This window comes from Danio aesculapii, chromosome 10 (genome assembly GCF_903798145.1).
Source record: "Danio aesculapii chromosome 10, fDanAes4.1, whole genome shotgun sequence".
NCBI classification, from domain to species: Eukaryota; Metazoa; Chordata; class Actinopteri; order Cypriniformes; family Danionidae; genus Danio; species Danio aesculapii.
This window is the reverse complement of record NC_079444.1, coordinates 10,233,740-10,250,816: the sequence shown is the minus strand read 5'-3', so window position 1 is coordinate 10,250,816 and position 17,077 is coordinate 10,233,740. Positions and strand designations below refer to the sequence as shown.

At 34.4% G+C, this 17,077-nt stretch overlaps 2 protein-coding genes across 3 annotated transcripts in view; one reads left to right on the top strand and one right to left on the bottom strand.

Annotated features, from left to right (window-relative positions):
* Positions 1 to 3,805: 3,805 nt before the first annotated feature.
* snx18b (sorting nexin 18b) lies at positions 3,806 to 10,068 on the bottom strand. The gene is made up of 2 exons (XM_056466354.1): positions 8,411 to 10,068; positions 3,806 to 5,984 (listed from the first exon to the last, which is right to left on the bottom strand). The coding sequence occupies exons 1-2, from the start codon at positions 9,852 to 9,854 to the stop codon at positions 5,737 to 5,739; spliced, it is 1,692 nt and encodes a 563-aa protein (XP_056322329.1). The 5' UTR covers positions 9,855 to 10,068; the 3' UTR covers positions 3,806 to 5,736.
* A 1,339-nt stretch (positions 10,069 to 11,407) lies between these two features.
* The window catches only part of arl15b (ADP-ribosylation factor-like 15b), a 73,065-nt gene continuing 67,395 nt past the window's right edge, over positions 11,408 to 17,077 (top strand). The window contains exon 1 of one of the 2 annotated variants that reach the window (XM_056466355.1): positions 11,408 to 11,816. In XM_056466355.1, the coding sequence (XP_056322330.1) occupies positions 11,709 to 11,816 (108 nt within the window). In that variant the 5' untranslated portion in view covers positions 11,408 to 11,708. Of the gene's footprint in view, positions 11,817 to 14,422; positions 14,784 to 17,077 lie in introns of those variants that run through there. The other variant, XM_056466356.1, reaches the window with a different exon arrangement.

Below are 17,077 nucleotides of genomic sequence, written 5' to 3'. Positions count from 1 at the left end.
AAACAGCATTTCTTGTTGTTTACATCCTCGCTACAACATATGGTTAACGCTAGAAACTGTGCATGTAATAGATGAATTTTTAACAAATAAAAATACTTACAGGTTGTGGTTCATAATCCACAGCTTCGTCTGTTGCAGGAGTTTTAACCGAATCCAGCACTGAACAGAGAGAGATTCTGAAAGCTGTCCTTTGTCAAATGCTAGCTTTATATTTTTTATAATTCCCTTAACATAATTAAAATTAAATTGTAAGCACTTCTCTCTCTGTGTCGTGTCCTTTGGATGCCCAAATACAGAAACAGAAAAAGCTCTGTGGATATAGCAGCGTTTGGACGGCATTTTAGCTTTCTCTGCTATAACATTACAATGCCTCTGGCCACGCCCCTTCGGGTTTGTTGGTGCAGTGTGAATTGGCTTTTAGAAAGCAATAAATAAGTAATGAAACATAACTTTTAACCAAATCTATCTATGCAAATCTTGTCTCAACAAGTTTGTCCTTTAAAATTATTAGACTATTATTTAATCTTTAAAAGCCAACAATATTTAAGTTTGAATTCCATATTTTATTCAAAAATGCTATTAACATTTACTTACACTGTAAAACACAATAAGTTAAGGTAACTATGCTGTTTAAGTAAACCGATTGCTACAAACCATTTAAGTTCAAAAACGAATCCTAATGAGTACTGTGAACTAAATACATTTGAGTAAATGAAGCAATTTGAGCACAGTAAAACCCAATAAATAGGGAGAACTCCAAATGAGTACTGTAAAACCCAATAAGTTAGGGCAACTCAAACTGATTGAGGAAACCGATTGCTACCAACTATTTGAGCTAAAAAACTAATCTGAGTACTGTGAACTTAGTCCAACTTAGTTGAAGTAATGCTGTATTTAATTGACTCATTCCCTTCAACACTGAGTTCAAAACAATTTTGAAATGAGTAGAATTAACTTTCAGTACATTTTGAGTTAACTGCTCTCATTTCATTTGATAAAGTTGACTGTTGGGTTTTACAGTGTACATACAGAACATTATATTACATATACATTAAAATAAATATTTAATATATAAGTTCTTGAAGTAAGATAACATGCTTTACAACCTATAATCATTTTTTTCTATAAATGATTTAATATTTATAGTCAATATTTTTGTCAAATATTTTCTTTTAATTTAGGTCTGTTTTTGTTTTTCTACCACAATAACTGAATCATCACAGACCGCCATATGGTCCAGAGTATGACAACAACAAAACTATTTTTAAGGTTTCACTTCAAGTTTCTTGAACAAACAGCTGTTAAACAGTTGTTAACAGTTAAAACTCCAACAATTTGCAGTTTCATTTACTAAAGTTGAACTAAAATAAGTGTTAAAAAAGATCTAAACTGAATGATAAATGTGCCTGTAAACTAGTAACGTGAGTGATCCTCTCTGCCTCGTCTGGAATGTCTACTAGATAAAGAGAGTTCAACCCATGTTTTCTAGGTCATTGTTCTCTGCACTTCTCCTCCAGGGCTGAGAAACTGTGTCTCGTCTTACTCTTGCGAGCTCCTAATGTAAAACAGACCCAGGCCTCTCCCTCAAGAGTAGATCAAGATAAAGGTTAATAAGAGTAAAACTTGCACAGACTGAGAATGATTGTACTTTACAAAGCAACACAAATAAACATTCAAGTGCATAATGTTTCTTTATGTCTGTATTAAAATTCAATCAGACAAGAGACACAAATGCCTTCAAGTCTACTCTTATTTAGCATCACCACAAGTCCAAGTTCGTGGAATGAGTCCATTGACAGAGAGCGTTTCAGTACAGGCACTCGAATATAAGTAATCTGTGTTGTTTACATCGACTTTTACTACTAAGCCGATTAAAGTGTAAACTTAAAACCGTGGTTATATTTCAAGGGTTTCAGGGTAACTGAAACCAATTATGACTGCTATGCATAATCAGATTATATAGTATTTTACTCAATAATAATAGTGAAGTCTACATTTTAAAGACCACCATCAATCTCTGGCACTTAAAGCCACTCCAAACACTCCTAAGGGCTTTTCACACTGGATGTAACCCTGGGTAAAAAGTATGTTTCACACTTGTCATTTAAAAGTAGATTTTGTATCCGTTTTTACCTAAGGCTATGAAGCGTTTGTAAAAATTGTAAAACATTTGTAAACATTGATTTCTTTACATCTGACAAGCCATTGAGTGCTTCGTACGTATTGATGTGAATTGGAAGGTCACAGAAACACTGTGCTATATATATATCTATAAATATATATATATATATATATATATATATATATATATATATATATATATATATATATATATATATAGATAGATAGATAGATAGATAGATAGATAGATAGATAGATACAGTAGATAGATAGATAGATAGATAGATAGATAGATAGATAGATAGATAGATAGAGATATATATAACAGTAGAGCTGCACGATATTGGAAAAATCTGAAATTGTGATATTTGGTTCGCTGCGCTATATATGGCGATATGACAACAATTTCACTAGATGGCTTGAATAGCTCTATTTGTGAAAAATCATTCATTTAGATTGGTTAGGTTTATTTTTTAAGAGTTGAATCAGGTATAAAAAAAAATTGCAAGAATAATTACAATAGAGCAAATAAAAAAGTAAATAAACAGTTCTCTATGGTTTTTTGGAGTCAAACAGTAATCAAATACAGAATTTTAGTAATGTAAAATAACACTGTATAGTTTTCATTGTATTGATAAATCAGTATGTTTCTTTGTTAAAATTACAAATGTTTTACGTTACTGTGCCCGAATGCTTTACACTTTCTTGAAATGCCTTTAAAACAAATGATAAAGTTTCACTTTGTTATTGTTATACATTGCAATGACTCTACAAATCTCATGTATACTTAATTATTGATCCACTATAATCCCAACTTAACATTGCATATCTTGCAATGTGACTATTGCAGACACACACATTGCAATATCGATGGCAAAATGATATATTGTGCAGCCCTACATAATAGTACATTTTATTTAATAGTATAGTTATAGTATATGCATATATATATATATATATATATATATATATATATATATATATATATATATATATATATATATATATATATATATATATATATATATATATATATATATATATATAGTTGAAGACAGAATTATTAGCCCCCCTGAATTATTAGCTCCCCTGTTTATTTTTTCCCCAATTTCTGTTTAACAGAGAAGATTTTTTCAACACATTTCTACACATAATAGTTTTAATAACTCATTTCTAATAACTGATTTAATTTTATCTTTGTTATGATGACAGTAAATAATATTTTACTAGATATTGTTCAAGACACTTCTATACAGCTTAAAGTGACATTTGAAGGCTTAACTAGGTTAATTAGGTTAACTAGGGGGGTTAGGGTAATTAGGCAAATTATTGTATAACGATGATTTGTTCTGTAGACTATCAGAAAAAAATATAGCTTAAAGGGGCTAATAATTTTAAAATGGAGTTTAAAAAATTAAAACTGCTTTTAATCAAGCGGAAATAAAACAAATAAGACTTTCTCCAGAAGGAAAAATATTATCAGACATACTGTGAAAATTTCCTTGCTTTGTTAAACATAATTTGGGAAATATTTAAAAAAGAAAAAAAAATTCAAAGGGGGGCTAATAATTCTGACTTCAACTATATATATATATATATATATATATATATATATATATATATATATATATATATATATATATATATATATATATATATATATATATATATATAAACAGTCATTACAGAGTTTGGGGGAAAAAAGTCTAATCGTGATGGAAGATGTCAACTGAAAATTAGAATGTTTCATACTTACTTTTATCGCCCAAAATGTAAAATCGTCAAAAAAAAAAAAAAAAAGCACAATAGCGGAATTTATGTAACAGGTCACATGCTGTGATTGTCCAATCAATAGCTATGTTTCTATTCACATATTATAATGCACATTTTGTATATTTCATTAAAATAGCTGAAAAGAAAAACCACGATCTGCATTTTTATCCAATAAAAAACAATTGAAACACATTTACAGTATAGATTGCTTGATGTTCATCAGATATGTGAATTTGGTTCATAAGACGATGCCCAGCAAATAGTTTTGTGTTTAATAGACATCTAAACATAGACAGCTTGGCTAAAACAAGGCTAAACTTGGGCTGTCAGTGAAAATCTAATAGACATCTAAAAATAGCCAAAAACTAGACTAGTCGTCAAATAGACAGATTAGACAGACTTTATAAGTGTATGATTCATTTTTGCTTATTTGATGTCTAGTTTTGGCCTATTCTTAGACATCTATTAGATTTTCACTGACGGCCCAAATTTAGCCTTGTTTTAGCCAAGACGACTATGTTTAGACGTCTATTAGACATCTATTAAAAACAATTAATTTACTATGGAGAAAAAAAAGATACAGTGCTTTCACTTACATAAAAGTACATATATTGTTATGTAATATTCACACTGGCGACGCAGTGTCGCAGTAGGTAGTGCTGTTGCCTCACAGCAAGAAGGTTGCTGGTTTGAACCTCGGCTGGGTCAGTTGGCGTTTCTGTGTGGAGTTTGCATGTTCTCCCTGCGTTCGCGTGGATTTCCTCCCGGTGCTCCGGTTTCCCTCACAGTCCAAAAACATGTGGTACAGGTGAATTGGGTAGACTAAATTGTCCGTAATGTATGAGTGTGTATGGATGTTTCATAAAGATGGGTTGCAGCTGGAAGGGCATCCACTGCGTAAAACATGTGCTGGATAAGTTGGCGGTTAATTCCGCTGTGGCGACCCCGGATTAATAAAGGGACTAAGCCGAAAAGAAAATGAATGAATGAATATTCACACTACATTCTATTCACACTATTATAATATTCACATTGTTTGTTTCCCAAGGAAGAGGGGATTTTATTATGTTCAGAACATGGAATGGAAAAAGTGCTTTATTTGCAAATGTTATATCTAGGGATGGGATGATAACCGGTTTCAAGGTTTACCGTGGTTTGGAAAAGTCAAGGTATTAAAACCGCAACAATTTTCTGTTATACCTTTCCTAAGGTATACTGTATATAGAGTTTTTTTTTTTTTTTGTATTTTTATGTGTCGTAAAGAAATCTGTTTTTGAGACTAATGAAGCCAGCAGAAGTCAATGATATATTTGAATTATTGAGCATGTTTACTGCGCCAAAATATTATAAATGTTCCCTAAAATAAAATACATTGTGTTCAAAAGGGAAAAACCTTGTTGTTTTTTAATAAAACATTTAAAAAGAGCTTATTTTAGAGAAGTAATCACAATATCGTGAAACTATGACATTTTTATCATACTGTCAGAATCTTATACCAGCCCATGCCTAGTTATATCTGATATTTTAATTTTGTTCGTAAATTCACAACTTTGGTTGGAAACATAGCTAATGATGCTGACATTTGAAATTATTGTAGAAATACAATTGTGAAACTTCAGCATATGAATATGCAAGATTAATTGTTAACCCAGGGTAAATTATAAGCAGTGTGAAACAAGATTAACCCACTATTCTGTTTATCCAGGGTTTAATATGTGCCAGGGTTAACTAGGCCTAATGTGAAAAGCCCTCTATGAGGCTAACTGTGATTTCAATAATCTGTAATAAATTGATTATTTGTATTTTATTTCATTTCTCTCAAGCAGTGTAGCATTGAATCTCCTATGCCTGATCATACATGTCCAGGGCTTCTTCTAACTTGCCTGTGATTTTCTGAAAGAAGCTGATCTGCTGTTGTAAGAAATGCTGCATCTGTGCCTTGAAGTCGCGCACACGTATGCAATGAAAGTGCTGGATTTCAGCTAGTGTGGCGCAGGAGATGATGTTGCAGCGGTCGTTGATGCCTCCTCCTGCAGTGCCATCTTTTTCCTCCCCATGCTTCTGGCTCTCCTTGGCTTTAGTGAGGGCTCCTGGAGAAACAGAGGTAAACGGAAAGGAAAAGAACAAGGAAAAAAGAAGAGTTGAATTAAATCTAAAAGGAAAAAAAAAAAAAAAACAAGCAATCACATCTGCAAAAACACACACATGCACTCTCTGAGAAACTTTCCATTTTGAACACATTAAAATGCAAGCTCAGACCAGTCAAGACATCTGATTTATGGCTTACAGATCTCTTTGGAATTTCTAAAGGAGAAATCATATATTCCCTGTGCACTGAACTCTCTAAATTCATGTTACATATCTTGCTATGCACTATTAATGTACATATAGAGGTGTGTTATGCCTATTTTAAAAAATCCCGTCAATTCCAGACAGATAAAATAAGAGCATACATTTTAAAATATCCTATTTCATGGTAAGATATGTGTACATATGGAAACTGAGTAACCTGCAAAAATTTAATGGAGTTGACTTGTTAACAAAGGTTTGGCGGCGGAACAACGCCTCACTTTGTCTTCTTAACCAATCACCTACTCCCTAAAAACTTATTTAAGGCAGACTAGCTCTCTAGCACTGTTCTTCTCGTTCTCTCGAACCCACCTTCCCTCCATTTCCTCGCTTCCCATTAACAATCCTATAACCTCTCTTCACTCCTAGGTTAAATCGGGGGGTCCAATCACTCTACCAAAGTATTACAGAGATGGTATCCCCACTCTGAGTTTTTGGGCAACATCGTAGGATGCCCGATCAACCTACCTACCTGTTCACTGTTTCTCCTCTTACATCCCATCCCCTTCGTCCCACTGTTCCCTTACCATCCTTTTCATCCCTACAATAAAGTCTAGCTTAAAGTGTGGCATGGTCCATGCTTGTGAACTTCACATTGCAGGCCCGTACCCGGGGGGGTTCGGATGGTTCGAAAGACCCACCCCCCACTGACAAAAGTCCAAAATTTGTCCCAAACATGAGCATTTGTCCTATTTTGACTGCTATGCCATCATAAATTGTGGAAATAACCCATCAAAGGCTTTAAGACCATGCAGAATCTGACGTCCGTGAAGTCAACTTTCACTATTGACCTACTGTATTGTTGTTAAATACAGAAAACAAGTATTTTTTATTCTAATTTTTGGACCTTATTAAAAAATTGACCATGTTAAAGTTAATTTTATACTAATTGGGCTGCTGTTGTCATCCATAAATTATCAAAAGTACTTTTTACAAGAGAGGCTAGAAAAAAACACGAGGCTCTATTATTATTATTATTATTAATATTTTTATGTTTTAATTGTTTATTATTCAAATGGCCAAATTCTGACTGAGGAAAGTTGAATGTGCAGTTTGTTGTTTCCCTATTAAATGACAATAGGCTACCATTTTTTTCTAATGATATATGATGTAATAAATTTGTATTTATTTATGTTTCATATTTCTTTATTCTAAATCTTTAGGAAATATTTTTGGTACATCAAAAAGTGTGGTTATGATGACTATTCGACAACCCAATCCAGCTAAGAATAGTGCTTAAAATGTCAATGAATGGAATATTTTTGCCTGATAGTTAAATAGAAAATGAGATGAATAACTGCAAAAAAAAGTCCACTTTTCGAGAAAAAAAGAACCATCCCTTTTACCAGGCTGGATACAGGCCTGCATTGACTTTGAGTTCTCATAGACAACATAAAAAATGTCCACACTGGATGTGTTTCTGTGTTAGGGGCTTCAATATAACTATGTCTGTGAGTTAAGCTGTAGATCAATGTTTTGTAAGCATTCACATCTACCCTGTGCTGGGGCCCAAAGCTTAGGATTAGAGCCTTCAACACAAAAGCTTTCCCAGTATCAGTGGTTTTATGAAGACAAACAAATTCTCATACAAAAATACAGTGACAAATTGCGCCATAAAAATCCTTATGATTCTACACTGAACAATGACATCAGTCAGTGTTGTTTCACAGTAAAGGAAAATTAGATTAGTCAGATACACTTCCCCCACAAAAGAGAAGTGGAAAATACAACACGGCTGGCATTTGTCCACCATACCACATCTCAAGCTGCAAGAACTTGCAGGCCCCATATGCTCTCTCTTACACCAGAGAGAAATGGGGACATCTGACATACCACCGAAAGCCTGTTGCGATGTGTCATTTGCTATTAGATATAAAAAGTTAATGAATCTAAAAAGTGAACTATTTTACGTCAGCTGCTTGCCTTTGCTAGAACACCATGCTTCCTTTTCACTGTGAAAAATATGCTTTATTTAGTTTCAAGAAGCAGTCATTTTTAATGCTGATTTAGGTTTCTACTTAAATATTAATCTGACGTATGGTGTGTGTCATTTATTTAAGCTGATGGCATGCACATAAAATAATGACCTACTGACCTATATCCACATTTCATGGCATGCCATTCTGACAAGTGGTATTTGAGCAAACACATGAGAAAATTCCCAAACCTTTCTGAACATGGATAATGTCTGGAAAGTTTGCGAGGTGTCCTTGGTAAATCGCTAAAAGATCAGAAATTGGCTCCAAATCCTGACGAGGCTGCTCTGCAAAGTAATCCCCAATGGTGTCGTAGACTTCTCCAGTGTTTGCCATGGCCTTGTTCAGCGGAGATGAGAATACTTGCTGGTCGACCTCAAAAGCCTGACTTAGAAGACTGAAAGCCTGTCCAACTCTCTGATATTCCTTTTTAAAACCAGTGATCTGCTTTCTGGCAAACTCGTTAATAGTGACGTTGACCTGTATGATGTTCTCATCCATTTTTTTGGTGAATGTTTTGAAGCCCTCCACTTTGTTTTCTACCTCTTGTAAGTCAAGCGGTAAAGCTGGAGGACAGATTGTGAGGAAGAAGTTAGCGCCGACTAAGTCATCCTTCTCGGCCTTTCGCTTGCCTTGCTTCCAGGCTTTTTCATCAGTGCTACTGCAGGTGAGGAAATGCTGGAAAACATCACACTTGGATAAAACAGGATGACTCGTCATGTGATTCATCCACCATATTAAACCTTTCCTTCTCTTTGAAATGAAATCCTCCTCAAATCGGCCTGTGGCTTGTTTCTCAGGTAAGTGAGGGACCGAAATGACCGGAAACTTTTCAACAAGTCGCGCATAAAGCCAATCAAAGTGCTTGTATCTTCGATTCACCTGGCTTTGAGTATGACTCGGCGTGAGTCCGTAGGACATATAGCTCTTCATACCTTTGAATTTGGTTTGTTTTGTAGGGTCATCAATAGTGCAAGTGAATGCATATGGATTATCTTGCCATTCTGGACCACTCTGACCCATAACTACAAATATTTTGTCTCCATCCCTCACCAAACCTGATGCTTCACCCAAAACGAACGCCTCACCGCCTGACTTTACAAAAGTCGAAAACCTATTGAGATTTTTCCCTACTGTTCCTGTGCTTTTGGACTGTTGTGCACTACCACGTCGAGAAGCTGAGGGGTTTGTGCTGCTGTATCCCGCTTGAGGATTCCCGCGTTTTTCAGGTGTTCCTCCGTGTTCCTCCGCCGTCCCGCTGTCATCCCAGTCATCGTCCCAATCCTCGTCACTTCCTTGGCTCGTCTGAAAACTGAGTCGCTGCTGTTGAAGATGCCCCTGGTATACAGCGTGTGTGGGTGTTGATTCGTTTGAGGTGTCCCTCCTCTGAGGACTACTTTGATAGTAGTAGTCCTGACTGGCGGACGTCCCGTTACCGTGCAGTGATGTGTCAGTTTTTATAATCTCCACGTATGATGCAGGGAACAGCCCCGTCTCACCTCTGCTGTTAGTGCCCTCCAGCCAACCATCGACAACCTCTTCACTACATAAAGTGAGGACTTCATTTTCTGTCACAGATATTTCTCCGGGATTTTCTGAGGTAAAGTCGTATAAAGCTCTCGCTCTGAGCGCCATAGTTGTGGAAACGCTATGTAAACTCGGTTTCCAAAGTTACAATATGTTCCGTTAAACCAGCCTTCTCGTGGATTTACGCTCTTTGTTTTCTACCAAAACACGTCGAAAACTTTTAAAGACATTATCCCGTCAAAGCAGTATAAAATTCCTCCCAGAAGCGTGTTGAAAAAGTGGGGTTTGGGTACGCCTGCCTCTCCTCGCTGAATGCGCTCTGCGGTCCGGGACAGAATAATCGAGGGTGGAGCCAATCAGAATAATCAGCCTGGGGTAACGAATAAACCCAAATGCCCCTTCATGAAGAATCTGACTAATCATCAGTCTTTTATGAACAAAATGTTATCTTACATGCCAATGCATATTATTATTAGCACATTGTTTCAGCCTCATTTTATTAGCTAATAATAAGATAAATAAACAAATAACCAAATAGCATTGAATAATAATATACCAAAAATTGTGTACTTAAATACATATGTACATATACAGTTGAGGTCAGAATTATTATCCCCCCTTTAATTTTTCCCCTTTTAAAAATATTTCCCAAATGATGTTTAACAGAGCATGGAAATTGAGTTATTAAAACTATTATGTTTAGAAATGTGTTGAAAAAATCTCTCCATTAAAAAGAAATTGGAAAAATAAATAAATAAATGGGGGGCCAATAATTCTGACTTCAACTGTACATATTTTAAAATGATTTAACAGGTGAAATTATTATTTCTCTTTGTATTATTATAAAATAATAGCATATGATATCATTTATTTTAGGACTATATCCTGTGAACCTCATAATTGTGTCAACATCATACGTTTATTTGGTTAATTTAGGTAAATTTATATATTTAGAAGTACATTATAACGAGATATGTATGCAGAGTGCATATGTGCGACCGTGTGTGTGTGTGTGTGTGTGTGTGTGTGGTATATTTATTATAACTATAACATATTTTATAAATGTTGGGAAAATAAAAAACTATTCTGTTTAGCCTAAACCCCATTCATTTGTGTGTTTTACTTATTTTTCCATTCATTTTTCACATCACAGATACTGCTCAGTAGCTATATTACTAAATATTTGTCGTGTATAATTCAAGGCAAGCGCAAACCATCATCCATTATGAAAGAAACGGATCTCAGATTACACAACTCACTCACTGTGGGTCTCCTGTCAAACTTCTTGGAGAACAATGCACTATTCTAACCAGCAGAGGTCACCATCAAACAATATCTGGCACAGTTAGTTCCTCGTCACGTGATGCAGAGGAACCTGTAGCCTCACAGCTTTTAGATACCATCTACTATCACGTGATCGCATTCGCAAAACTAGCACGTACACTCCGTCGTCATTAGTGTTAAACAAACGCTTTCAGACATGAAACATCTTCAGAATAGTAATTCGTTGTATAGAGAAAAGTTTATACTATCAAAAGAAGTAAAAACTATAATTAATTTCTATTCATGCTGGATGAATGAACGTAATATTCAGCGTGACTGTGACGTCACGTCAGAGTCGTGATGCTCGAGCCTCCGTGGCTCCTGAACACACAACAAACAGCGCCTCACTCCGCCCACACCATTAAACTGTATTGCACTCGCTACACCAGCCGTACACACTACACGTCTGAGTCCGAATTATCGCGACTTAAAATCACCAATAGTCATGTTTTGAATGTATTGTAAGCCTAAAACCTTTTATCAGGACTTGTTTTATTTACATAATCGTGCGTGGGACTTACAGAGGAGGAAGAGGAGTACAGAGCTAACGCTGCTAGCCGCTTTATTCATATATTATTTTTGACATCCGAGAGGCGGGGAATCTAAAGTCAAAGCCGTGTAAAAAATCGAGACTTTTGGATGCATTCAATCAACGGCAGCGTTTCATTTCATAGTCGCCTTAACTCGGGAATTTTGTTTTCCGGAGAAAACAGCAAGAAGCTATCGAGGAATTACATGGATTACCTGGTAGAGTAGTCTTTATTATTCTTTCTGAAGATGGCCAGAGCCTGTCGGATCAGGTGTTTTGTTTCCATTGCTGCTCCCACAGTTATCAGTCTTGTTTCTGAAGTGTAGTTATGTTCATCATGTAACTGTTTATTTTATAGTCAGTATGTGGGCGATGTCACTCACAGTTTCTTGTTTGTTTTACTTACAAACTAACTTAAGCCAGTGTAGATGGGGTTCCCAGAAACATATCAGTTAAAAGCCTTCTCTTATATCAGCATTTTGGGGGCATCTCTGTTGTGATAATGATAATTCTGCTTTGGGAATAAAGTGAATTGTTCCAAAATTATGAAATTAAGGTAAAGTTGGTTTTATATTCGCACATTCATTCAGTGACAACTTATGACATGCTCCTTATATTGTTTACCATGGTACTTTTAATATTTAATATGAAATAACATGCAAATATGATTTAAAAACCAGCATTAGCACTGTTTATTTGACTCTGAACCATGTTGTACTTTGATAGTCACTGGCTGCTAATATGATTTCACTATTTAGAATGTGCAAATAATACATTATTAAGGAAAACGTCCGAATGTGTGAATAGAAAACCAACTTTACCACAGTAATTATGAATGCAGTTTGATAAGTGTACAGTTGAAGTTTATTTTCAGGGAAGACCTATTAAAAATTTTGATATGTAATTTAAAACCTGTGCATTTGAAGTGACAGTTCACTCAATGAATACGCTGTCATTATTTACACACCCTCATGTTTTTCAAAATCCATGACTTCCACTGAACACGAACACAGTTATTTATAGCAGAATGGCATTATTTAATTTCCTGAACTGGAAATAACTGCGGTTGTCAAACCAGATATTGTAGTTAGCTCATTTTTAATTTTTTTTTTTTACAAAGCAGCAATTGCTTCATAAAAGTAATGATGCTTTTTTTGGTCATTTGTAGAACATGACAACACAGTCCGGTTTCACTTTCGTTTTGTGGAAAAGAGCAGCTTGGACATTCTGCTAAATGTCTTCTTTTGTTGTTTGACAGTTATAGCTGTCAAAACAGATTAGGCTTTGTAAATGATGACATGAATGTCATGTGAACTGCTTTTGAAGCCATACATTAGGGCTGACAAATAATTTCAGCATTGATATCGCAGTATGATCATTCGCAATAGACACATCATAAGATATATGCAATGTTGAGTTTGTATTATAATTCATCATTTGCATGTGTTTTTGGTGCCTGTGATTGTATAATGATTTTAAGAAGCATTCAGGCATAAGAAATTTTACCACTTGTGAATTTAACAACGATTCATTTTATTGAATTATAGGTATTTTTATCATTCAATTACTGTATTTGAATAATTTTAGACTTCAGAAATGATAAAACACTTTATTTCAATTGTATCTTTTTCTTGATTATATTTTATTTATAGATTGTTATACATGAAAATATTCACAAAATGTGCAAATACAGAAATGCGCTGCAAATAGCACAGACCACAACGAAAATATGTCTGGGAAATTTATAGATTGTTTATTAGATTTTATAGAGATGCACTCCCACTGCAGAATCATCCCATTTGATCTAACATTATAAATTCTTTCCAAATAGAGATATTAAGTCATCTGGTGAAATTGTATTCCTATTGCAATATATATAGCAAAATAAAAAAATATTGCAATGCTAGATTTTTCCAATGTCATGTATCCCTAACACACATTGTTGATATATTTAGCTATCCGCAGAATCAGAGATTTACAAATATGTCCAATATGTCTTCACATTTGGCAGGTTTGGCTTGATTAAAATAAAATCTGGTGCAATTGCTCCGTTAGTCAGCGGTACAACAGATATATCTCGGTCCACTCAGTGATTAATTAAGGCAAGGCAAGTTTATTTGTATAGCACATTATATACACAACAGTAATTCAAAGTGCTTTACATAAACAAGAATAAAAGAAACAAGAAAATAAAAACAAAGAATAAAAATGGTTAAAAAACGGAAGGGACAAAGCTGGAACGAAAATGAATGAATGTATATAAGATGGACCATCAGAACATATAAAAAACTGGGCACAGTGTCACAAGATGCGACCATAATAGGCAGAATGCTCAAGCATGCCTGTTTTTCCCTCATCATAGTCACAGTGCGGCTAATTTCAGTTTGAAACAGCAGTTGAAAACACATCGCCTTGTAGCAGATCTTTGTTTCTGTGTGACGGGAAGTCCTGGTGCTGTTTTGACTTCTCAGATGTACTGTACAAACACACAGCTGTTTTTTTTTGTTTTTTTGCTGTCTTTCGTATCTTTAAGTTCAGTCTTAAAAATAACAGTGTGAACACTAAGTGAACCAGAACTAAATGTATGATTTACATTTTTGACCAAACAAACCAAGAGAACGGATCTATTCATTTACATTTGATCTGGAAATCATAGGAGCACATCAACAGTCACATGTGTTGTGATTATCTTACGTTTATTATCAGCTTATTTGACCTCATTGTGAAATCTTTCAAAGTCCTTTTTTGCACCATTTGTGCTATATAGTTTGCTTACAGTATTCAGTGTGTGATCATAACAGCTTCACAAGTATGTTGAATTGGTGCCTCTCCACGGCGTGACTACGTTTAATTCCGGAGCCAATAAACTTCTGGCACATTCACTGCTTTGATGCTTGACTTGGACATATGCGGGGAGGTCACAGGGGTGTTTCCTTTGGGATGTTCCGGTTAGGATTCTCAGAATAGAACCATTTCCTCAAGAAACAAAGTTGGAAGTCCTGGCGGTGTGAGGAATAAGAGCATGCTTGATTATGAAAGTATTTTTGTCCAGATAAAGCCTACTTTTAACTTTGGGTTAGTAGGGACAAGAGGATAGCGTCAGAGCTCTTTTGTAATGAGGTTCAGGTTTTTCTAGTTGAAAGATCATAAAATAGATGGGGCCCACAAACGTCTACTTTATGAAGGTAAGACTTGTTTTTGTTTCACTAGAATGTGGAACCTGAGTCGGAGTAAAACAAACCACATGTGCACAACAGTATAAACATATCTGTGTAGTTAAAGGGGTAGTTCAGCTGAAAAGAAGATTTGGTGTTAGTTTACTATTGACCTCAGCAGTGTTGGGTAAGTTAATTAAAAAAAAAGGTAATTAAATAGTAATTATATCAATACAATTGTATTTAAATGACTTCGTCTAAATAAAATATATATATAATATATATATTTTATTAGTTGAAAAAATCTATTATATGGATTATTTAAATGTATAATTATATGTATCATTATTATATTTTATTATTAAACTATATTATATGTTTTGCAAAATATATGAATAACAAATAACATGTATATGTATATATACACACACACATACAGTTAAAGTCAGAATTATTATTATTAAACCCCCTGAATTATTAGCCCCCCTGTTTATTGTTTCCACAATTTCTGTTTAATGGAGATGTTTTTACTGGATATTTTTCAAGACACTTCTATACAGCTTAAAGTGACATTTAAGGCTTAACTAGGTTAATTAGGTTAACTAGGTATGTTAGGGTAATTAGGCAAGTTATTGTATAACGATTTTTTTGTTTGTTTTGTAGACTATCAAAAAAATATATAGCTTAAAGGGGCTAATAATTTAGACCTGAAAATGATTTTTATAAAAATAAAAACTGCTTTTATTCTAGCCGAAATAAAACAATTAAGTCTTTCTCCTGAAGAAAAAATATTATCAGACATACTGTGAAAATTTCCTTGCTCTGTTAAACATCATTTGGGAAATATTTGAAAAAGAAAGACATTTTTAAAAGGGGGCTAATAATTTTTCAACTGTATGTATTCATTAATTCATTTTCTTTTCGGCTTAGTCCCTTTATTAATCTGGGGATGCCACAGCGGAATGATCCGCCAACTTATTCAGCATATGTTTTACCCAGCTGCAACCTAGTACTGAGAAACACCCATTACACACTTGTTCACACATACACTATTGACAATTTAACTTACTCAATTTACCTATACTGTATGTTTTTGGACTTGTGGGAGAAACTGGAGCACCCGGAGGAAACCCGCGCGAACATGGGGAGAACATGCAAACTCCACACAAAAATGCCAACTGACTCAGCCGGGATTTGAACCAGCAACCTTCTTGCTTTGAGGCGATAGTGCTACCCACTGCACCACCATGCTGCCATATATATATAGATATACAATACTATTACTACCATTTTTCAGAATTTTTATCCTAAATTGATCGTCATGATCTAAATTTGTAATATTTTTTGTCTTAAACATGCTGTTGTCTTGATAAATGATAAATGTTCCTCTTTATTTCAAATATCTTTTATTAGGAAAACATTCATTTTATAATTATCATTCCTTGTTGTGGTTAACACTACCCCAACATACTTAACACTTCCCTCTGAATCTCTAACCTCCCGTTGAAAAAACAAAATAAACATAATTATGTAAAAAAAATAAAGTTAAATAAATAAAAAATGAATAATAATTTTGTATTCATATATTGTTTCCCAGCTTAAGATTCAAAAGAGTTAGCCAACAGATAATCTAAAAAGGGGCACCACAATTTAAAAAAGGCTCTAAAGAACCAGTAAGTGATTTTTAGTATTTGATATTTACTCTATTTTTTTCAATTCAATTCTAGTAAACACTTTTTTTATCCAAGCATCAAAAGAGGGTTAAATGTTCTTCTTTAGTTGAAAATCAGAATTATTCTGCAAAGTATTACTCTGCTTCAGTTAATTAATTCATATAGAAATGTTGACTTTATGTATCAGGATTTAAGGCAAGTATATTATAAGTAACAGTATTTAATTACCTAAAAATGAAAAGTAATCACTTACACCCAACTCTGGACCTCAATGTATTGTCGGGAGCCACTAGTAAATAAATGTTTTCAGCTGTAAGTTTTTTTTTTTATATACTTGATTTTCAAAAGTGTTGTTCACCACGAGCTATATAAAAATAAAATAGTTTTCTATTTCTCAATAGTTCTCTATTTATCTTTCTCAATCTTTGAGCTGTCCCTAAAACACTGTTTTTTGTTTTCCCTTTGTTTTTGGCCTTTTCATCTACAGTGGGCTTGGAAAAAAGGTTTTAGCATGCTCAGGGAAAGCTTTTTCAAAGTCAGCTCTTGGGATTCATGGCATGCATAGTTGGTTCCCCTCTCCCCAAAATGGGTGGAGCCTAAATCTGTGCTTTTTGTAGTTGGCATGGAAACCAGATCATTGTACCTACATTT